This window comes from Pimephales promelas, chromosome 9, assembly GCF_988280905.1.
Source record: "Pimephales promelas chromosome 9, fPimPro1.hap1.1, whole genome shotgun sequence".
Lineage (NCBI taxonomy): Eukaryota > Metazoa > Chordata > Actinopteri > Cypriniformes > Leuciscidae > Pimephales > Pimephales promelas.
The window spans coordinates 23,422,129-23,445,507 of record NC_142777.1 but is presented as its reverse complement, the minus strand read 5'-3'; the positions used below and the strand labels follow the sequence as shown (position 1 = coordinate 23,445,507).

At 37.1% G+C, this 23,379-nt stretch overlaps 2 protein-coding genes across 5 annotated transcripts in view; both read left to right on the top strand.

Moving 5' to 3' along the window:
* Positions 1-17,335, top strand: part of cyfip2 (cytoplasmic FMR1 interacting protein 2) — a 30,603-nt gene extending 13,268 nt beyond the window's left edge. For 2 of the 4 annotated variants that reach the window (XM_089134899.1, XM_089134898.1), the window contains exons 11-29: positions 1,374-1,611; positions 1,694-1,986; positions 2,057-2,204; positions 2,295-2,448; positions 2,593-2,749; positions 3,060-3,156; positions 3,244-3,320; positions 3,449-3,557; positions 3,765-3,884; positions 4,426-4,625; positions 4,718-4,805; positions 4,922-5,065; positions 5,181-5,271; positions 6,642-6,775; positions 12,559-12,631; positions 12,747-12,841; positions 14,109-14,347; positions 14,449-14,596; positions 15,659-17,335. In XM_089134899.1, the coding sequence (XP_088991025.1) occupies positions 1,374-1,611; positions 1,694-1,986; positions 2,057-2,204; positions 2,295-2,448; positions 2,593-2,749; positions 3,060-3,156; positions 3,244-3,320; positions 3,449-3,557; positions 3,765-3,884; positions 4,426-4,625; positions 4,718-4,805; positions 4,922-5,065; positions 5,181-5,271; positions 6,642-6,775; positions 12,559-12,631; positions 12,747-12,841; positions 14,109-14,347; positions 14,449-14,596; positions 15,659-15,826 (2,773 nt within the window). In that variant the 3' untranslated portion in view covers positions 15,827-17,335. Of the gene's footprint in view, positions 1-1,373; positions 1,612-1,693; positions 1,987-2,056; positions 2,205-2,294; positions 2,449-2,592; positions 2,750-3,059; positions 3,157-3,243; positions 3,321-3,448; positions 3,558-3,764; positions 3,885-4,425; positions 4,626-4,717; positions 4,806-4,921; positions 5,066-5,180; positions 5,272-6,641; positions 6,776-8,056; positions 8,719-12,558; positions 12,632-12,746; positions 12,842-14,108; positions 14,348-14,448; positions 14,597-15,658 lie in introns of those variants that run through there. The other 2 variants (XM_039664588.2, XM_089134900.1) reach the window with 2 other exon arrangements.
* Positions 17,336-19,347: 2,012 nt separating this feature from the next.
* Positions 19,348-22,307, top strand: foxa (forkhead box A sequence). Its single transcript, XM_039664592.2, has 2 exons — positions 19,348-19,553; positions 21,189-22,307. Exons 1-2 carry the CDS (start codon positions 19,494-19,496, stop codon positions 22,251-22,253), a joined length of 1,125 nt encoding a protein of 374 aa, XP_039520526.1. The 5' UTR covers positions 19,348-19,493; the 3' UTR covers positions 22,254-22,307.
* The last annotated feature ends 1,072 nt before the right edge of the window (positions 22,308-23,379 follow it).

Genomic DNA, 23,379 nt, shown 5'->3' with positions numbered 1-23,379 from the left:
TATCGTGCAATTTATACATAGAAATGTGATACACACTTTATGACGTGTAATACGCACGTAGACCACTAATCTTACCCAATGGGTTTACAGTACGTGTCACGTGAACGTAAAAACTAATTTTCACGTATAAATTGCATGATAAACACATTGCACGCTATAGAGACTCATTTCATGAGATCGAGTTCATATATCATAATGTATACTCTTGAAAATTGTTTATTGTCAAATGTTTGAAGTCCTCATAGGAATTTCACCATTCAGTGTGAATTTATCTGAGAATATTGTTAAATAAGGAAATCTATTCAGTAATTGGTACACACCAATGTCGTCATCCGAAATCCTGTTTATGGAACAGCAAAGTGTTGTGAATCATCTCTAAGACTGACACTTAAGATTTAGTCCTACACTTTACTCAAATTATGAGTGAGATTCTTGATAACTAAAATTCTTAGCAGTGTTTTTGTGAGTAATTCTCAGAGGCTTGATAAATACAGGCCCAGATGAATAGATGTCCTGCATGACTTTAAAGCATTACAGTTGCTTTCTCTGTGATGCTAGTTCTCTTTTCAGCATTACTTGACAGGTTTATAAAAAGGAAACCATTATTTTTGAGCTTGCATTATTACCGTAATCATTATTACCTTCATTGCCTTTCATCATTACTTGCATCATTACCGTACCGTGGCTCTTATGGTCTTTTGTGTAAACCTTTAAAGTTTTTTTGTTGTTTTTTGTTTTTAAAGAAATTAATACTTGTAATCAGCAAGGACACATTTGATCATAAGTGATAAAGACATTTATAATGTTACTAAAAATGTTGGTAACACTTTATTACTTTATACCTTACGGTGACGTAGTTGCACGTTACTACGTAATAACAGTAAATTGTGCATAACTACAAATAAGTAACCATAACTCTGTAGTTAGTACATATTAAGGAATATTACTCAGTACTTATTTTAGTTAGTACAATATAAGTAGTATGTCACCGTCAAATAAAGTGAAACCAAGATTTCAGTTTCAAAAAATGCTGTTCTTTCCTCAATTTTTTTTCTTTTCTTTTTTTTTTATCAATCAAAATTGATGATAATAACAAATGTTTCTTGAGCAAGAAATCCACATATTAAAATGATTTCTGAAGTATCGTGTCTGAAGACTGAAGTAATGGCTGCTCAAAATTCAGCTTTACCATCACAGAAATAAATTACATTTGAAAATGTGTTCAAATATAATATTTTAAATTGCCATATTACACAATATTACTGTTTTTAGTGATTTGATCAAATAAATGTAGCCTTTCTTTAAAAAAAAAAAAAATCTTACAGACCTCAAGTGTTTGAATGGTAGTGTACATCTCTCTCTCTCTCTCTCAGGTGGACCTGCACTCAGAGCAGCATCAGTCCTCAGTATAACCTGTGCGAGCAGATGGTGCAGATCAGAGAAGACCACATCCGCTTCATCTCTGAGCTGGCGCGCTACAGTAACAGTGAGGTGGTGACCGGCTCTGGACTAGACAGCCAGAAGTCTGATGAGGAATACAGGGAGCTCTTTGACCTGGCGCTCAGAGGACTGCAGCTTCTGTCCAAGTGGAGCACTCATGTCATGGAAGTGGTACGTCTGAGATCTTGCGAACAGTTTTCAGCATTTCACTTCTCCATTTGCCACGCATTTCAACCATCTTCTCTTCCTCTAGTACTCTTGGAAATTGGTCCACCCAACCGATAAATTCTGTAATAAGGACTGTCCGGGCACAGCTGAGGAGTATGAACGTGCTACTCGCTACAACTACACCAGTGAGGAGAAGTTTGCCTTGGTGGAGGTCATTGCTATGATCAAGGGCCTTCAGGTTCTGATGGGCCGGATGGAGAGCGTGTTTAACCAGGCCATCAGGCACACCATCTACTCTGCCCTCCAGGACTTTGCACAGGTTACTCTGAGAGAGCCTCTTAGACAGGCTGTGCGCAAGAAGAAGAACGTCCTCATTAGGTAACAAGTTCACCACGTAAAAAAATGATATAGTTTTTGGGGCATTACTTATCTTCTTGCTTCCCTGTAGTGTTCTTCAGGCTATTCGTAAAACCATCTGTGATTGGGAAGGGGCAAGAGAACCTCCTAATGACCCGTGTCTAAAGGGAGAGAAGGACCCCAAAGGGGGCTTTGACATCAAAGTTCCTCGTCGCGCTGTTGGCCCCTCAAGCACACAGGTCGGTCAAATCATATTTAATGACATTTTTTGTGCTGTCTTTAAAGCAAAGTTTGTTTCTGAGTAGTATCTAATCCTTCCTGTCTTGCAGCTCTATATGGTACGCACCATGCTAGAGTCTCTCATCGCTGATAAAAGTGGCTCTAAGAAGACTCTCCGCAGCAGTCTGGATGGCCCCATCGTTCAGGCCATCGAGGACTTCCACAAGCAGTCTTTCTTCTTCACCCACCTCCTGAACTTTAGTGGTGAGACAACAGTAATATTTTTCTATTTTACAAGTCTAACATCTTTAAGTGCATATTCATGATTTTTATGGCGAAAAAGAACTGACTGAGAGAAATGTTGAAATCTTTTCATGATGTTTTCATTCTCTCCTGATTGGCTGTTAGAGGCCCTACAGCAGTGCTGTGATCTTTCCCAACTCTGGTTCCGAGAGTTTTTCCTGGAGCTCACCATGGGCCGTCGCATCCAGTTCCCCATCGAGATGTCCATGCCCTGGATCCTCACCGATCACATTCTGGAGACCAAAGAGCCCTCCATGATGGAGTATGTGCCATACACATAAAGTCCATACTGGTTAATAAGTTACACTTCCATTCAAAAGTTTCGTTTTTTTACAGAAATTGATATACATTTAGCAAGCATGCAGTTAATTGATCAAAAGTACATTATTACATAATATTTTGCGATATTAATACTGTACAAGTGACTCTGCATAAGTGACTTCTTTTAAAAACATTTAAAAAATCTTACCAACCCAAAACTTTTGAACAGTAGTGTATATGAACATTGATCAATTGTGTCTGCCTGAATGTATAATTTTTGATAGAAATCTGTTTTTTTTTTTCCCTCTCAGATATGTGTTGTATCCATTGGACCTTTATAATGACAGTGGTTATTATGCCCTCACCAAATTCAAGAAGCAGTTCCTCTATGATGAGATAGAGGCCGAGGTAGAGTGTCACACATTTATTTACTCTTTTATTAATATGTCTTCCATTCAAAAATATCTCTGAAGTAAAAACTTTTTTTCTTTTTAGGTCAACCTGTGTTTCGATCAGTTTGTATACAAGTTAGCCGACCAGATATTTGCCTACTACAAAGCAATGGCTGGAAGGTGATCTTTCTTATTTTAAATGTTACTGCTGTTTTTCATGCTAGTTAAGGTCAAAGTGAGGACATTAGTCTGCTAGATGGATTTTTCAATCTTTGAATGGATTTTATGGTTCTTTCTCTTCCTCACAGTGTCCTCCTAGACAAACGCTTCCGTGCGGAGTGTAAGAACTATGGTGTGATCATTCCATACCCGCCCTCAAACCGCTACGAGACACTGCTCAAACAGAGACATGTGCAGGTGTCACACAATTCTACCATTTGAATGGGCAACTCAAAATTGTTTTTCTATTTAGTGAATTCTAAATGCATTCCCATTTCTGTTGTTATGATCTTCAAGTACAGTATGTATGTTGCAGTTTTTAATGAATATCAAATTTACATTCACTCTGTCTGGATCCTTTGGAAAGGTTTATTTACATAACATATTTGTCTTTGTGTTTTATAGCTGCTGGGTCGTTCCATTGACCTGAACAGGTTGATAACCCAGAGGATCTCAGCAGCCATGTACAAATCTCTGGATCAGGCTATCAGCCGCTTTGAGAGCGAGGACCTCACCTCCATAGTGGTGAGAAACTGATGCTCTCAGTTTTTGGTGTTTATAATCATAATCTGTTTATTCAGAGTGACAAACTTGCAGGCAATTTTCTTACCCATTTGGACATCTTAAAGGGATAATTCACACAAAAATTTCAACAAAGTATCTTGTCATCATTTACTCACCGTCAAGTTGGATGTTGGTAACCAAACAGTTGATTTAACATCCTCAACCTCAAAAGCCTGATGTATTATGTTTGATACTCAAAGCATTTTTTAGAAATATCATGTTAAAATGTATTACCATACAATGAGGAAAATAAGTATTTGACCACCCTGCTATTTTACAAGTTTTCACACTTAGAAATCATGGAGGGGTCTGAAATTGTCATCGTAGGTGCATGTCCACTGTGAGAGACATAATCTAAACAAAATCCAGAAATCACAAATATGATTTTTTTAACTATTTATTTGTATGATACAACTGCAAATAAGTATTTGAAGTAAAGTATAAAGTATCAAAGTATTTTAAGTTTTATAAAAAAAATATGTTTTGGTCATGTGTGTTTCAGGAGCTTGAATGGCTGATGGAAATCAACCGGTTGACTCATCGCCTGCTCTCTAAGCACATGACCCTGGACAGTTTTGACGCCATGTTCCGTGAGGCCAACCACAACGTGTCTGCTCCATACGGGCGCATCACACTGCATGTCTTCTGGGAACTCAACTTTGACTTCTTACCAAACTATTGTTACAATGGCTCCACCAACAGGTCAGTGAAAAGAAATTGTAGATGCATATCTCTACTGATGCGGTTCAGTATAGATGACAGTGTTGAAAAATCTGTTGAATCTCATGGAACAGGTTTGTGCGGACAGCCATTCCTTTCACCCAGGAGCCTCAGAGGGACAAGCCTGCCAATGTCCAGCCTTATTACTTGTATGGCTCCAAGGTCTGTAAGCAGCACGATTAGTTCATGTGATACAAAACCAAAGACTTGAATCTGGTACATACAGTGTACTAGAGAACACTGATGTCTATTTATAAACATCTCGCTCTGTTTTTCAGCCTCTGAACATTGCTTACTCCCACATCTACAGTTCCTACAGGAACTTTGTGGGTCCTCCACACTTCAAAACAATCTGCCGTCTTCTTGGTTACCAGGGCATCGCTGTGGTGATGGAGGAGCTGCTCAAAATAGTCAAGAGCTTGGTATGCTTAGTTTGCATGTATTTTCTCTTCCTCTTTCTCTTTTTTTTGGACTAAAAATTTTCCACAATTAAGATAACTCTTTTTTTCACTAGTCCTGTCCACATGTCTTTTCCAGTTGCAAGGCACCGTCCTGCAGTATGTGAAGACCCTCATAGAGGTGATGCCCAAGATCTGCCGTCTACCTCGTCATGAGTACGGCTCGCCAGGTGAGAAAAGTGAAGCTGGTGATAATCGTGCAGCCAGATTGGTATTCCCTCACATTCTATTGAATAAATAGTAAATCATCTGATCAGAAGTTTTGCGGTACATTCTTACAATGCAAACATCCTAAACATTTAAATGGGAATTGGGATAGTTGGGAATTTCCCCTGCTTATTAAAAGTTACATTCATCTTCATTACAGATGTGAATATCAGATCAGTGGACAGATGAGACACCTCAGCCTTTATATTACAAATGTCACAATATTTCTTTTGAAATCTGAATACAGATTTATGCTTTGTAAGGTATGCGCATACAACTTAATTTGTCATGTTCAATTTTGTTTTTGTTTTTTTGTTGTTATATAAGGCCTTGTCCACACGGACACAGGTATTTTTATAACCAAAGTTTTTACACCTGCGTTTAAAAAAAAAAAAGTCAAGCATGCCACACCACCAGGTGGCGATATAACCCTAACCGTAAAGCCACAATGGCCAATCAGAAGCCTAACAAAAAGTTATTACAGGTTCCGGTTGGCGGATAACGGCATTGGCGGATAACGGCACAGTGAGGGCGCATGCTCTGACGTCGCAAGGCAAAAACCTCGGTTTTACTGTCTACACGACAACACTGTAACCGGCGTTTCTGAAAAACCTCACCCTAGTAGGGGTTTTCAAAAATGTTCGGTTTCGGTGTCCTGATACTGCGTTTCCATGTGGAAGAAAGGCCGAACCCCGTAAAAAAAGTCACGGTTATAAAAATACCCGTGTCTGTGTGGACATGGCCTAAGTAAGCAATCAGGTACAAGAGGCTGTGCTTTGCCTGCAACCCGTTCAGCCGTTACTTATTCACAATACAGCACTTGCCTCGAGTACCTTATTGCTTTTATAAAACATTACCACACAATAAAATATTAAAGTAAAAAAAAAATATGTATTAGTGCAACTTTCAGGAAGTAAAATCACTAAAAGCCTTCCTTCCGGTAGAAAAAAAAGTCCCTGACTGAACAGCAACTACGTTCCAATGAATGTGTTTATGCTTAATATTTCCTGCATAATTGCATACATAAATAGATTTATTTTGTTAGTTCAGATACCTGTGTTGGCAGTGTGCAGTAGAAAAAACCATCTTAAGGATTTTGATATTATAATAATAATTCTTTACATTTTATATAGCGCTTTTCTCGCTTTAAATAGAAGGGGAGGAATCTCCTCAACCACAACCAATGTGCAGCATCCACCTGCGCTTGAACACTTTCGGTGGCTTTACTGCATGCCGGCAGTTTATGACACATTGAGAAATCCAGTCATGTATATAGATCAGTGGATCTAGCCTGGATTGTTTTTAATGTTATGTAATATGGAATATTTGTCAGGCATCCTGGAATTCTTCCACCATCAGCTGAAGGACATCATTGAATACGCTGAGCTCAAGACAGACGTGTTTCAGAGTCTAAGGGAGGTGGGCAATGCCATCCTTTTCTGTTTGCTCATCGAGCAAGCTCTGGTGAGACCCCCTCTGATTTCCTCTTACTCTTTGCATGACATAGTTTAGTTGCTTAGTTTATCTTTAATCACATACTCTCCTAATCAATTGATATAAAACCTCATCATCTCAAAGCTGATTTCTATTTTAGCATTAGCCATTCAGACCTGCCAATCTGAATGCATTTTGCGTAGCAGGTACTCATTTTGACTTTGAAGTATCCAAGTACGATTTGTGACTCTAAACTATGCAAAAAGCTAGAGACACCTTGTGTTCAATTGTGCACATGCAGTCCTTAAGTCCAGCAAGACAAAATAGCCTAGCCTAACGAACTAGTCTAGCCTAACGAAAAAAACAAAATAAAATAAATATTAGTATTGTGGTTTGACTGTTGTTCTGTAAAAATATTATTATATTTTTTTTCACAGTGAAGTAGTAGTGTTACAGTAGTTATATTTAGGGTTGGGTATCGTTTGAATTTGAACGATTCTGATTCCGATTCCGATTCCTTGTTTCGATTCCGGTTCCTAACGATTCTCGATTCAGATTCTTTTAAGAGGCAGGGTCAAAAAAGTTTAGCTAGCCTTGCTAACCAACGGCCTTTCTGAAGGAAATACTCCTTTCTGAAGGAAATACTCCTTCTGTAAAAATACTCCTTTTGTCACAAATTTTGCATTTTGCCGAGATTTCGTTATTTTTAGAAAAGTGAAGCCACACTTTGGATCGCCGACGTAAGGTACTTATGTTCGACTCGCGTGGTTATGCCAACACTTCCGGTAGACGCTTCTTCGTTGGTGTTGTTCAGCGGTTTCTTCTTCCGCTCGCCGGACTGTGAATATCGAAACTAGGAATCGAAATTTTAACTTTTGAACGATTCCGGGAAAAATGAAAAGTTAGTCTCGGTTCCAATCGATACTCGATTCTCGATACCCAACCCTAGTTATATTGTTTAACTTTTAGAATTTAATTAAGATATGGACTTATACTTTAAGGTTGGCAGGTCTGGTCTTTCATAAAATGCTTTGTTTTCTTACAAATTTTCATGTTATTCTTTATGGAAATAGTTTATAATGTTAATCATGACAGCGTCCTATCAAGGCACAATCTTTGATTTGAGTCAGCCTGGCTTTGCTAATCAGCTGCAAAAAGAAGCAGATTTGAATTTGTAGAAATGCGTGTGTGTTTCTGTTTGTGAATATTAATGAATAACTGTGTATGTTAACGAGTGTGTGGGTGAATGACACTGCTGCCATCTGCCCCTAAAAAGCAACTTTATTTCTCATTACACGCTGGCAACAACTACAGGTGGTAAGGAATTAGGCCTCATTCATGTAACCGAATCACAAACTGACTTAACACACACTCTTCCTGGTTTCTATACTTTTTTCTTTAGTCACTTTTGTGCCGTGTTCTGCCATGGATTCAAGGATGTTACGATTTCAAGAGAATAAAACTTGAAATGTAAAACGGAGCTGCGAACGTCTGGCCCTGTCGTGACGTTTGGACTCTACACGTGTCCACTGGGTTAATATTAAGAGGCTTCTTTAGGACCATTTCCTCCAAAGGAAGTCTTCCTTGCTTTCATGGCAGTCACGAATACTCTCTCTGGCTGCCTGTGACGTCCTGTGCTGGTGCACATCTGCTTCCATACACTTCTCTTCACTTCTTCTGACTGTAACTCTTCTGATGCCTGTTTCTCTTGTGTTTCTGTTTGGGTCTCTCTCTCTGAAGCATAGTGAATGTGTCGAATGATCATTGCACGCTGATCTCTCATTAACATCGTTTCTGTCAGGGTGCTCTTCTAGTCGTCTCTCTCTTCTTGTTTGGGTGTTGTTAGGTGCTTGTTTTATTATTGTGAATGAAGTGATTTTTGCTCAAATTTGTGTATCTCATTGATTTGAAAGTCATTGCCATGAGACCTTTAAACTTTCATGTTGCATTTTAATTTAGGGTTCCCACTAACTGCCACAATAATATTTTATTTGTCAATTTTTTTTTTTATCTTTCTGGTATGGAAGATTGTTTCCACCATGGAATAAAAAAGGTTGTTAAGACTTTATCTCAAAATTTGAATCTCAAAAGTTTGTATTTCACAATTTGAACTTTTTAACTCACTATTATGAGTTTATATCTCACAATGCTGATTTTAAAAAAAGTCAGAATGGCAAAATATTAAATTGTGAGATATAAACTCACAGTAGTGAATTATGAAGTCCAAATATAAAGATATAAGAGATATAAACCTTTTTTCTTTCTAAAATATATATATGTTTCTATGGTAAAAACGAACTTCCATATTTTGGGCCCAATCATTTATTTTAGTTTTGATAATACTTTATAATAAGGTTTTATTGGTTAACAATAGTTAACTACATTAGTTAGTATGAAATGACAATAAAAAATACTTCTACCGCATTTATTAATTTTAGCTAATATGAGCATCTTGGTTAACGAACATTAACAAAGTTTAATAAATGCTGTAAGGAGATAATGCTCATTGTTAGTTCATGTTTGTAAATGCATTAACTAATGTTAACAAATGAGACCTTATTGCAAAGTGTTGACAATCTGTTTGATTTGCAAGTATAATGAAACTGAATTCATGATAGATTTTAATAGTTCAGGATGTCCAAAACAATGTTTTGTAATCTCTAAAAATGGACTGGGCATTCACATGACTGATAATCAATGGCATGGGACAACAGCTAAAGAGATGTAAATACTTAATTTAAGTCCCTCAAACTCCCATATGGACATCCATTTTGAGGTATTCATTTCTCATAGTCACAGCCCATTTTATTAAGTTAGGTGATATAAAAATTATTAAAGTATGAGATTTTAACACGCACTAGTGCCCAGATCCGACAATCCATTCGCACAAACGGAGATGCACGCTTCTGTTATTATCCCTCCGCTTGCCATAAAGTTCTCGACCACTGAGCTAGATGGAGTACATCAGACTGGAATGTAGAACACAGAAGTCTCCAGACACTGTTTTTTTTTGTTTGTTTGTTTTTTTAAGTTAAAGTTAGCCTTTAATTGTGTCGATTAAGTCACAATATGCTGATGAAAAAAGTGAGCCATGTTGCAATAACCAAGGACAAAATGGTGTCAAATGCAAGAACATGCCACCTTTTAATAGGTTAACCAGCATATTCCACAAATATATACCGTCCAGTGCACAGACCTATCATAGTCCTCTCAAAAAAATGTTGACTATGCATAAAAATGGGAATACTGCTCCAGCAGTTGATTTAAAGTCCACTGGGAAATGTTTTGAATTTTTTAAAAAATAAAGTTAATTTATTATACAAGTGGTATTGTGCTGGCTTTAGTGGAGATACTTTGAAGGGGATGAATTTAGAAATGCTATCCTGTCTGAGAAGTTGTGCCACTTAATTCATGTGCTTTAAAGTACTGTGCTAAAATGATTAAAGCTTGAACAAATATGTATTTAAAAAAATAGATAAACTACTAGGTCATCCTGACAACATTTTTTTTTTTATTATTATTATGACGAGTAATTATTTTTCCGATATATTTTTATAGACCAAATAGGGGTGCACGATTCAGAAAATCTCACAATTCGATTCGATACCGATTTTTTTTGTCTCGAGATTCGATTCAAAATCGATTTTTCGATTCAAAAAACGATTCGCAGGTCTATATAAATGTAGTTTACTTTTTCCTATGTGATTGATTGCAGTAGACATAATTTAAAAGAAAAGTTTGATATTACTTTATATGTCTTCATACAAAAATAAACTTTTGCAACTAAGAAGTGCGAAGTGCCAAGCTTTGGCCAGCTTTTAAATACGTTTAATTCAAGTTTAAAATAAAACTTAAATAAAAAGCTTTTACATTTAGCTTTAAAGTGCTGTAGTCAGATCAAACAAACAATTATGCTAAATGTGGTTTAAGGAGTAGGCCTACTTCAGCTACCAGGTTGACTGTTATAATGTGAACTCGACTGGGCACATTGAACTTCCTAAAAATATATACTAATTTCATAGAACCCATTGCGAAAATATTTTAAATAGATTTAAAAAAGCCACCGCTACTGGTAACATCTATGGTTAGATTGATTTGTTTAGATCCAGTGAAGTCGTTCATATGCGCGTAATTTGCGGGTATCTCCAGTTAACTAGCAGAGCATTCATTTAGTTCGCTATTAAATAAGAGACCTGTTGTTTTTGAAATCAAGCTGAGCGCTCGTGTCCGCTGCGATCAGTGTCATGGATACAGTGTTCTCTGTGGCTCGCACAGTCTTCTCTCGGACGCGCGCTTCAATCTATCGCCGTTGTGGAGACTCCGGTGAAATCACAAAATAAAATGCACACAAACGTGATGAACATATTCGGTTTTGATCTGCGGACCGATGCATTTATTTACGGGCTGCACAGTTTGACCAGCGGGCGGCAAGAACTTGCAATAACTATTTATCAGACCGGCCCTCAGCCTCAAAACCATAGAAACACTACCGGACCACCGGTAAAAGTCCCGACTCACCCGATTGCCACTCCGCCCCTGCACGCCATTAAAAAATATAGCCTATATATATGAATCGATTTTTGGAATTCTATGAATCGATTCTGAATCGGTAAAGATTGAATCGCGATTCAAATGTGAATCGATTTTTTTTGCACACCCCTATAGACCATTTTAACAAAATTTATTGTAGAAACAAATGATTAAGCCCAAAGTATACTTCAGCCGTCCGCACTCTGCTACAGTCCACGGGATGTAATTTTTCTCAATCAGCCCAATTTTCCAAGTAGGTATAAACCGAGATCTCCAAAATTGGGCGTAAACTCCAAAAGTGGGCTGGACCTCCACAATGGGGTGGGATTTCCACACGCAAAGACATTCACCATTGGTTCTGGTTTCAGCCAATTGTCCCAACAGCTCTGTTTTATTACACAAGTGTGAATTCCCGCAAGCTTTCCCGCGAGGGAAACCTTCCAGTCTCTCTCTTGAACTGCAGTTCATCGACTGGCCACTAGAGACAGTCTCTAAAAGAGTCAATCCCAAATATAATTATATTAAGCCTCACTATCAGCCATTTTTCTGCTGTCTGTTAGCCGTCATGTCACCTTTGGCCATTTTCTGTTATCCGTGAGTGACATGCGGCCAAGATGGCGACGGCCGGGCTTCAAAAATGTTCTTCAGAAACCTACGGATGCTGTCACGGACACTATGTTGATGTTTTTGAACCGTCTATGCGAAAGAGCGAAACTAAACAACACGTTATTCCTAAAAGCGTAAACAAAGCAGAATATCATTCTTCATTATTTTCGTTTTGGTTCTTTTTCCTAACTTTGCATGCAATGGCGGCTCCGCTACTGTTTTCTTCTATCCTTCAGAGCGAATGTCCTGTAAATAAGAAAACTCGTTGCTGCCCTCTGACATCTTGTAGAGTTTTAGAAAAGCAATTGTACTGTTGAACTCGTTCATCCGAGGTTGAGTATACTTTGAAAGCGGTGCGGACACAACTGTGCGCGAGACAGAGCAGAACGCGGAAAATGAAGTATACGCGGGCCTTTAGGTGGGATCCTTTATCAATATTGGATTTGGTATAATCATATCATTCAGACTGAGCTTATTATTCAATATAAATTCTACATAAATATCATCATATTTAGGGTCAAAATGTTACATTTTCATACATATTATGACTAACCCATTTTCACACTGATTTGTGTGAGGAGTTTGTGTTACAGTATGTTAAGCTTGATTCAGATTTCATTTAACAGAATAATTTCTCTCATTTGTTCCTTATGTTTCTGTGCTGTTTGTTTGTCATTCAGTCACAGGAAGAAGTTTGTGACTTACTTCATGCTGCACCGTTCCAGAACATCCTCCCAAGGGTCTACATCAAAGGTGAGAATGATATTCAATGGCTCCAAGATCACGTCCTTCTTCAGTGCTTTCTGATTAAGACGTCTGATATATATTTATATCTGCTCAAATCTTGCTTTAATGTTGAACTCTACAGAGGGAGAGCGACTGGAGGTGAGGATGAAGAGGCTGGAGGCCAAGTATGCTCCTCTTCACCTGGTGCCCCTAATTGAGAGACTTGGGACCCCACAGGTGAGGCACTCCGTTCAGAGCCAACATGCACATCGCTAGTATTTTGATGATTTATACCTGATGTTCCCAAATTATGATGAGCTCATTGTCTCCAAGTGGGACACCACATGAATGTAAAATACAAAAAGAAAAATAATAATATTTTTTTTTTTAGTGATGCACGATATATCGGCCACCATATCGGTATCGGCCGATATTTGTTCATTTTTATGTTATCGCTATCGGACCGATAATAAAATTTGGCTAATATATTAAAGCTGATAAATAAAGAATTATTTCCTTCAACACTTGACACTTGAGACACTTAAGATGTGCACTGTTCAACATGATTGATCTTAATTGCTTGAAATATGATGGGAATCTAAAAGGAGAATATAGTTAAGTACAAATTGTGCTGTCATATTGGCTACATGAAATTATAATGAGAACATTATTATTGTGTGATTGGGAAATGGATTTTAATTTTGAGACTTTTGTTTTTGCAATTAGGCTCTTAAAAATTATTAAAATAATTGGATTTAGATTTATCGGCCGATATATCGGTTATCGGCTTTAAGATGTAAAGAATTATCGGTTATCGGTATCGCCCAAAATGTTCATATCGATGCATCCCTAATTTTTTTTTCTAATTTCTGATCCGTTTACTTAAAAAAACCCTCAACTGTTCAAAATTTTGGGGTCAATAAGACTTTTATTAATGCTCTTGAAAGAAGTCTTACAGTATGCTCACCAAGGCTGGTAATACATGCAGTAAAAACAGTAATATTGTGTAATATTATTACAATTTAGCATATTTGAAAATGTAATTTGTTCCTGTGATGTCAGTTCTGGGATGTCAGAATTTTCTGCATCATTACTCCAGTCCTAAAAAATCCTAAATGTTGCTCCTAAAAAAAAAATATATTTCTTCCTATTATCAATGTTGAAATCAGCTGGTCTTAATATTTTGGTGGAAATTTAAATGTAAAAGAATAGCATTTATTTGGATTTATTTTATTTCAATTTTTGCATTTATTTTATTTAAATGGAAATATTTTGTAAGATTGTAAATGTTTACTGTCACTTTGATCTATTTAATGTGTTTTTGCTGAATAAAAGTATTGATTTCTTTTTAAAAAATAAAGTCTCTCTGACCCTAAACTTTTGAATTTTAGTGTAGGTTTGTGCATCTGTTTTTTAGATTGTTTATGGCTTCAGTGCAGTATGTAAACTGGTTGATTTGGTTTCCATTTAAACATTTTGTTTTGTTTTTAATAACTTTTTTCAGCAAATTGCAATAGCGCGGGAAGGAGACCTGCTGACGAAGGAGCGTCTGTGCTGTGGGCTGTCCATGTTTGAAGTCATCCTGACACGTATTCGCAGCTTCCTGCAGGACAGTGTGTGGCGAGGTCCTCCCCCCACCAACGGCGTCATGCATGTGGACGAGTGCATGGAGTTCCACCGACTCTGGAGTGCCATGCAGTTTGTGTACTGCATCCCTGTGGGCACACACGAGTTCACTGCCGAGTATGCCAACATCACACCAAAAAAAATGTAGCAAGTAAACATTTGATTTATATTTACAGTACGTCATAAAACTGAAATGTTTGGGGTATTTTTGTCTTTAGGCAGTGTTTCGGTGATGGTCTGAACTGGGCTGGCTGTGCCATCATTGTGCTATTAGGACAGCAACGTCGCTTTGACCTCTTCGATTTCTGCTACCATTTGTTGAAGGTCCAGAGGCAGGACGGCAAAGACGAGATCATTAAGAACGTGGTGGGTGTCTGATGTCGTAGACTATTAGAATGACATACCTCAGACATTTATGATTTTACTAAAGATTTTGGTTACGCTTTATAGTAAGTATCATTTGCAAACTAACGAAGTAATAATTTGCAATCTATTACTTCATTGTTAATTCATATTTTATAAACTATATATTCTGTCCCCTAATCCTACCTTTATTATTTATTATCCTAACAGCATTATTTTTTTTAATGGTTATGTTTTGCTTTGGGGATGGGCTTGATGTATTTGTGACCATTTTAAGGAACTCTTAATACGAATTTACTGAAAATTCAGCCTTGCCTTCACAGGAATAAATTACATATTAAATTTTTTTTTTTTTAATAGAACATTTGTTTTAAGCCTGTGGTGCTCTTTGAGTGTTTTATTTTTTATTTTTATTTTTATTTTTAAATGAAGTGAATGTACTATATTTTAGTTCTATTATGTTTTTTATTTAATATTTAGTATTTTATGGGATTTATGGTACTAAATTATATTTACGGTGTATTTATAATCTTTTTGAGCATAGACCTGAAAATTCTATTTCCCACTTAAACTGTCGCAAACCTTGAGTACTTTAGAGCAAAGACTTAAGGTTTGATCTCTTTTGAAAGATGACACTTGGCAGAGTTTTGCTCAAGTGAAAAAAAGTTCAAAAAAGTAACCTTAAAGTTACAGAATTTTACATTTATTGTTGTGGAAAATGCACAAAAGACTATTATATGAAATATATATATATATATATTCAAAAACACGTTTAGAATTATTGCTTTGATTTTCTTGAAGTTTTAGAGCTAAACAAGTTAAATCAATAAGATTTCAGCGCTTTCAGTAAGATTTTGTTTGACCGCAGTACTAAGTTTTCACTAAATGATATTTGTCTCCCATTCATTTCCAATGCGGCCATTTTTGACCACGAGTAGCACAAGTGTGACTATTTAGACCTTAGTGATCATAACGGACTTCTTTCAAAAAAATCATACAGACCCCAAACTTTTGAATGGTAGTGGAAATGTCCCCATTTAATGTTTTTTGTCGTGTTACTTTCAGCCATTGAAGAAGATGGCAGACCGCATCAGAAAGTATCAGATTCTCAACAACGAGATCTTTGCCATCCTCAACAAGTACATGAAGGCTGTGGAGACAGACAGTTCTACTGTGGAGCATGTTCGCTGTTTCCAGCCTCCTATACATCAGTCTCTGGCCACCACATGTTAAACAAACTTTGACTACCAGCTGTCCTATTCTTCCTCTGGTGTGATATTGCTCTCAAACGTAGAGTACAGGGCCTTTGGCTTTCAAGATTGCCTCAGTTTTATTTAAATTAGAGACAAACCTCCAGTCCCGCCACATGGTTAAAAAACACAGTAGATTTCTCAGTCTGTCCCAGATGTCAACTAACTCGTATAAATATCAACACTCTACATCCGTTTTACATTTGAAGGAGATTTGAAGTAAAAAGGTTTGAGAGATTTAGGAATGGGGAAAATATTCCCAGGTCACCAGAGGAAGTTTTAACAAATGTTAAGTTCTAGTTAAAAAAGAAAAAGAGTAAATCTAAATGACTTTTGATTTATAAAAAACTATTAAGAGAAAACATGATTGATGTCAAGTTTAGTTTTTTTTTTTTTTTAATTCATCCCCATATAGATTTGATTCCATTTATAATAGTATTTGCATGTGTACCTCACAAATCCCATATACTGTAATACATAGACCAAAAATCAAGAGTACATTGAAATCTATGGAAACAAATGTCCAATAATTTCTCCCCCTTCAAATATTTTTTTATGCCCAGAATTGTTTACCAAATTCTTTATTGTATTACAGCACTGGTTTACAGATCTTTGCATTTGTAACATCCATCGTTGTAAATGCTGTGGACATTTGCTTGTAGTTCCTGTTCTAATTTTATTGGTACTTCACTGGTATTGCCTCAATATTGAAAAGTAACCTCACTTATCTTTTCTGTAAGTTTAATCGCAGTCTACGGACTGTTCGTTTGAACAACTTTATACACAATAACAATGTGTAAACTAGTGAAGCAGTTCACCGTTCTAAAGTACTAATAACTGGATTTGTGCTGTGATGACATCTGTTTAATCGCCTCTTAGTTGTTACGGACTGCATTACCTTGACCAATAACAGACAAAAAAGGGAAAATGTTGGACATCCATTGTTTCAATATGGTTACTAAAACTTCCAGAAATATTTCAGTATTAACCTACACAGGCCCTTCGCTTCAGCAGTGTTAGACAGATTGGCAAGCGTTCTGTTCAGTTTTTGTAATTTATGTGGCTATTGTAAATGTAACCTCATGAATGCTCATCATGTTCTGTTATTCGCTTTTTTTTCAGGAGTTTTCAGATTGATTTAAATCTGTTTTTAAATAACTGTTGAATTACATGGGTATTTTCCAGGAATCTATTTATGCATAAAAGTTGATTTTTCTTGCTCTTGGAAGGGTTCATATGTGAATGATGATGGATAAATGTTTTGGCATTTAAGGAAGTGCTGTTTTAAAAAATTCAAAGCATGACAGGTGTAATTTATTGTCATCATGGATCTATTTGTGAGATGAGATTTTTGTTCATATTGTTGTACAAGTGATCATGTTTTGAAATACAAAAAAAGGAAAAAATAATGCAATGTACAACAAATGGTTCTTAACAGGAATTATAATAATGTTGTTGTATTTCCATGAAATAAAAAAAGATCTAACTGAAACAGGCTTGCTTATTTGAATTATATTTTGATGTAGACTCTAAAAATGCTGGGTTATTTCAACCCAAATTTGGGTCAAATATGGACAAGCCTAAATGTTGGTTTAAAAATGTAATTAAAAAATGCGAATTTTAAATTTCATTTATTTACATATTTATTATTTACATACATAAATTACATATTTGGGTTTGTCCATATTTTACCCAATTTTGGGTTAAAACAACCCAGCATTGTATTATTTGCATTAAGCTTCAGTTGATTAGCATTTAGTGTCAATTATTGAATTCCAGCGGTGCTTAATTTAGGCTTGAGCACAAGGTTACCACAATCATTTTCCAGTTTAATTTTAAAAAGTTAAATTATTAAATGTTTATCTTAACTAAATCTTTAGTGAATCTTTTCACTGTGGAAGCACAGTCCTTTGATATTTTTGGCACCAACATGTAGAGAAACAATGAAATGCTTAGCCTTAAACTTAATTTCATCTTCATTTAAGAAAGTTTAGAAAGCTTTACTTATTTAAGAAAGAGTCTGCCAATATTACCGTGTTAATGCCCACTTGATGATTTAATCAGTAAGTTCCTGTGATTTTTCACACCTTGGGTAAGTCTGAATAGGATGTAATTAATTGCCTTGTTTTTAAGCACGTTTCATCTAATGCAGGAGACACTTAGCGCTATAGATCAACATTTCCTCCACATGGGGATGATGATGATGGCACAGCTGGAAATGAGGTGTCCACAAAAGTTTATTTTTTTCCTTTCAAAACTTTTATGGAACTTTTAAGGATGTTATGAACATTTTTGTCCCTTTTCTTTTGACAATATGAATACACAACTACTCATAAAGTCTGTTTTGTGAGAGCAGGAGTGTTTCTTGGGGCCTCTGATTGGCTGACCTGAACGGGCAGGCAGAGGAGGGTGGTGCTTTTAAATGGCACACAGAGTAAATGTTTGCTTTTCATCAATAAAAATGACACCCAACACCCCCAGTCCGCCAAACAGCTGTCTCTCACAATAGAGAGGACGGAGATGTGGAGGGAGAGAAAGGGAGAAGGATGAGCTGTGACCACTGAATGAGACACAATGCTAACTTTACAGGCTGAAAAATACATGCACATGAATATTATAGGCCTATATTCATATTTTTATGCACATTTCATTCGCAATGGTAATTCAAAGTGCTTTACATAGAAGAAATTAAAATAATCAAAACAAATAAGAATAATTAAAACAGTTTGGAATAAAAAATAAAATACACAAACAGTCGGACGAACAGTGTCACAGACAGTGCTCATTCAGTAAATGGCCAATTCTTAACCATCTTCATTTTGGTTTACATATATTTTTGAGAATGTATTATATTACCTAGCCATAAAACAACTCTTATTTAGGAGATTATATGTAGGCCTACTATGTCTAATATTAAAATAGTAGCCTATAATAATATCAATAGTAATATCTTTAATATAGCCTATAGGCTATAACACAAACGTTCTTAAACTTTCTTACACAAAGAAAGAAAGAAAGAAAGAAAGAAAGAAAGAAAGAAAGAAAGAAAGAAAGAAAGAAAGAAAGAAAGAAAGAAAGAAAGAAAGAAAGAAAGAAAGAAAGAAAGAAAGAAAGAAAGAAAGAAAGAAAGAAAGAAAGAAAGAAAGAAAGATCAGACCCTATGGACTAATGTAACTTTACATTATCAAGAGATAATCTGGCCATTGTTGTGTTATCTTGAAAGTTTACTTTAAGTCGTTTGAAAACAATGTTTTTGGGCTAGGCCTAAAACTGTCAGGCAATTTTGTGACAATAAAATTTCAGATGATCTGTTTATTGAAGGCGTGTAATTGCTGAATAAAATAAATTGAGTACAGCAGTGTGTGTGTGTGTGTGTGTGTGTGGGTGTGTGTGTGTGTGGGTGTGTGTGTGGAGCAGAGGGCAGGCCGCTGGGCAGAGGGCGGGAGATCAGCAGCACTCATATAGAAGGAGCAGCACACTTCCAAACTTTCCTGACTGGACTCATCCAGCAGTTTGCAAACACAGTGTGGGATTTCCAGATGCTCTGAGATCCAAATTGAGATTGAAATATATTTTATTTCAAACTCACTCTGGAATTTTACTTTATTTTTCAATTAATCGTTATTTAGGCTATTTGAATAACAGACGATATGATTGACGAAGTAAAACGTGAGCGAGGCGATCAATGGATGTCATATTACTCCAGCGAGGTATGTTCCCATGGGAAAAAATATTTCATTCAATTCACCTGTAATTTTCAGTCATAATCATTTTAATTTTTAAAGGCTATACGTAATTATTGTTGTTAACTTCAGTTGTTTTGGGAGGAAATATTTAAATTTAACACAAGTTAGGCTATAGACTACTATAGCCTAATAATTGTTTTATTTATTATTTTTACAAATTTCCTTTTTTCCATATGAATGACGTTTTTTATATGCCATAGCTAGCCTATGCCATTCTGATATAGCCTAAACCTAATTGACGCATAAAACAAATTTGCCTTGTGTTTGAAAACTCTTCAAACATAGCTTATTTTTTCTTTAAGAATTATTCTAATTCATTCAAACATATTTTTCAGTCAAAACAATCAAATAAATCCTTTTAAAATAATATCCTAGTCAAATCCCTTTAAGACTTTTCTAGGCAATATAAAGTCTTGAACAGGTGACTTGAATCCGTTAGAAGTTTTTTGTCTGACACAGTCACATTAATGTTCCCATGGTTAATCGTGTGCTTTCATCGTGTCTGCGCCAGTGTGTGTGTGTGTGTGTGTGTGTGTGTGGTCTCGCAGCAGTTAATTGATTGACTCTGTGATTGTATTGAATGTCTCGCGCTTTGACACTCGTGTATGACTCACAATCGGCCAGCACGGGCTCATAACCAGAGGGGCGTTTTGGAATCCGAAATAAAGCGGTTCCAACTTGAAAGGGCCGAATTATTACGAACGGTGTCAATTTGGGGAAAAAGAACAACTGAGAACAGCAGTCGTACCCCAAATACCCCTCTGTCATGAGATAGAAAAAAGGCGGACGGTGAGTGACTTAAAAAGAGACAAAACAAGGGTGAGAAGAAAAGCCGGACTAGCTGGATAATGGGGTTATCGGCCGGGTGGGTGGTCAGAATACATTTACTGTTAGGCTCCATGGCGTTACCCAAGGCGCCAAGGTTTGGTTATGATATAGGCTAAAGATTAGGCATGGATCTGTGGGCGCCGACGTCAGCAATAAAAGTCCAAATGATGCAAACTCATTTTCCAATATTAATGAGTTTAAATGCATAATATGTAACCCAGAAAAGATATTAAGATAATGGTTTATTTTGATGGGCCATTTTAATGGCTGGTACCCCCATTAATTAATGTAGCCTAATATATATATATGTATATATATATATATGTATGTATGTATATATGCCTATACACACACAAAATAGCCATGTATGCATAAAACTTTATTTGAAAACGAACTACAAGCAATGTAATGCTGTTAATTATAAATAAATAAAATGCACAAGATCATAACAATAAACATTTGAAATAAATGGTGAGTCTAAAAAATTATAGGTTATTCTGTTTTTTGATTTAATCATTGTTTTAAATCGTTTTTGGTCAAAGAAAAGCCCATAATTGTATTGCGTTTAATTTATATATTTATAAACACATAAAGTATTAAAAAACAGATTTAAAAAAAAAAATCAATGCAATTTTAGGGGACATGTTTCACATTTTCAGTGTGATTTTTTTTTTCGACTATAGGCCTTGGTTTATTTCAGACTCTGGCCCTCACATGATAATTCATAATAATGTTCTTTTCGATTGTAATGGTCATTTCTCATCTTTGCAGGTGTATTATGGAGCAGACAGTCTGCCGTTGGGCCCCAGAGGATATTCCCCCCCAGAGCATCACTACCAGAATTACGGCCCATCGTGTGATTCAGTGGCTGCGAGAAACACCGCGAGGCTTGAAAGCCCAGTGGGGAGACTGCCTCCTGAAAACCCCAAAGGATACGCTGAAAGCCACTCCAACGAACCTGAGTTTCCAGCACTGAAATCAGTTTACAGACGGACCTTAAGCCATGCCAAACCGCCGTATTCCTACATTTCTCTAATCAGCATGGCAATCCAGCAGTCGCCAGCCAAGAGACTGACCCTGAACGAGATCTACGACTGGATCCGACAACTCTTCCCGTATTACAGACAGAATCAACAACGATGGCAAAACTCCATCCGCCATTCCCTGTCGTTCAACGACTGCTTCGTGCGTGTACCGAGATCGCCAGACTCGCCAGGGAAAGGCTCGTACTGGGCCCTGCACCCCGACTCCGGTAACATGTTCGAAAACGGCTGCTACATGCGCCGCCAAAAGCGCTTCAAGTGTCAGAAGGCGACGTCACCGTCAGCAATGAAAAATTCGGATGGGGAAGCAGTGAAAGTTGAAGGGAAGAAAAAAAAGGTGGAGGTCAAAACAGTCATCTCTTCTTGCAAATCACCTGTACCTCCTTCCAGTGACGCCACAACACAGCATTCAACCATGTTGCCAGTGTCCTTTCCCACCACCAAAGCACCTTCTCCTTCCCATCTTACTCACTCACACACTTTGTTTCCTACCCAGCCTCCAGAGATCCCAACACACTTGACCCCCCTGAGCGCGCCATTCCCAACAATGCCCTGCTCCAACCTGCAGTCTGTCCCGTCAGCCTCTATGGAAACCAGCTTGCACTGTGAACCAACATCCCAACAGCCAATTTCTGTCCCGCGACTCATGGACTTCCAGTACTGCGAAACCCCTGTGAGCTACCCGGTTTACTGCCAGTCAAATTCCCATCCCAACTTCACCTCGTATGCTGGAGACTCTGTTTACTATCCTGGATTTAGCATGTGTTCTGCTCCTCTTTTGAGTTCTTCCTGATCATCCTTCTGTAGCGTATTAATGGCTATTAAAAAACGAATCCGTTTCTCTTTAGATACTTATAATTGCTGTATATATTAGTTATTGGACGCTCCATAGCTGGAGAAGTATCTTTTATCTGATGCTAAAGGATTTCTGTGATTCTCTGTGAACGTTTCGGATAAATTCAATTGAATTGAAGGTTTTTGAAGATGCATGTCAACATGAATTCCATGCTGTAAATCTCAAGTAAAATGTTGAGCATTCAAAAAGGTGTTAATTCTATTATTTGCGTGTCTGGTGTAAGTTGCAAGATTAAAATCGCACTTTCAGGCTTTCACATTATTTTACTGTTGCATTTTTTGAATTCCTCAAGAGAGTGTTTTGGGGGAAGAATCAACTCAACGGAGGCATTGTCCTGCTCACATTGTAAAAGATAAACATCATTTCCTGCCCTGACATTCCTCACACTAACTAAGACAGCCACTTGGAAAACTGGTAGCCTTTTAGTAGCTACCTTTAGAAAGCAATAATGACTCTGAACAATAGTTTGAAATAAAAATGCACATTTATGCCAGTGCCACTAACAGGCAGAAAAACCTGCGCACTACACAAACTGATTTACTGATGATATCAGTTCTAGTACTAATGGTTAGTGTCCAGACATGGCTTGCGATTTCGACTGTGATGGCTGAATGCTAGCAGTAGAAAGGTTGCGACCCCCTCCATCCCCTCCTAGCCTAACCTTTGATTCCTGGGTAAGCAGGATTGTGTTTGAGTGTATGAGAACAAAAGGAAGACACTGGTCTTAATGGTGGACCTCCCCAAAGCAGTGTCTTCTCAACAATGGGACACAGGGACACCCACAGCGATCTGAGCAGAAGCCACAGTCCCCTCAGTGTGTGTCCGAGATGCAGAGAGAGGGCAAGACGCGAGGAGTTCATGAGATTTCAGGACTGTGATCTGTTCTTGTGATGGTAATTGTCTTCTTTAGAAGTCAGCCAGTCTTCAGATTCTGCTGTATGCTCATATGATGGATGACTGTGCTGTTGCTTTCTAAATATCTGGCTATGTGTGTATTCGGTTCTAAGGGTGTGAACTGTGCTTTCTAGAGTGTGAAGATGCTGTCTGTATGTTATCAGTGGGC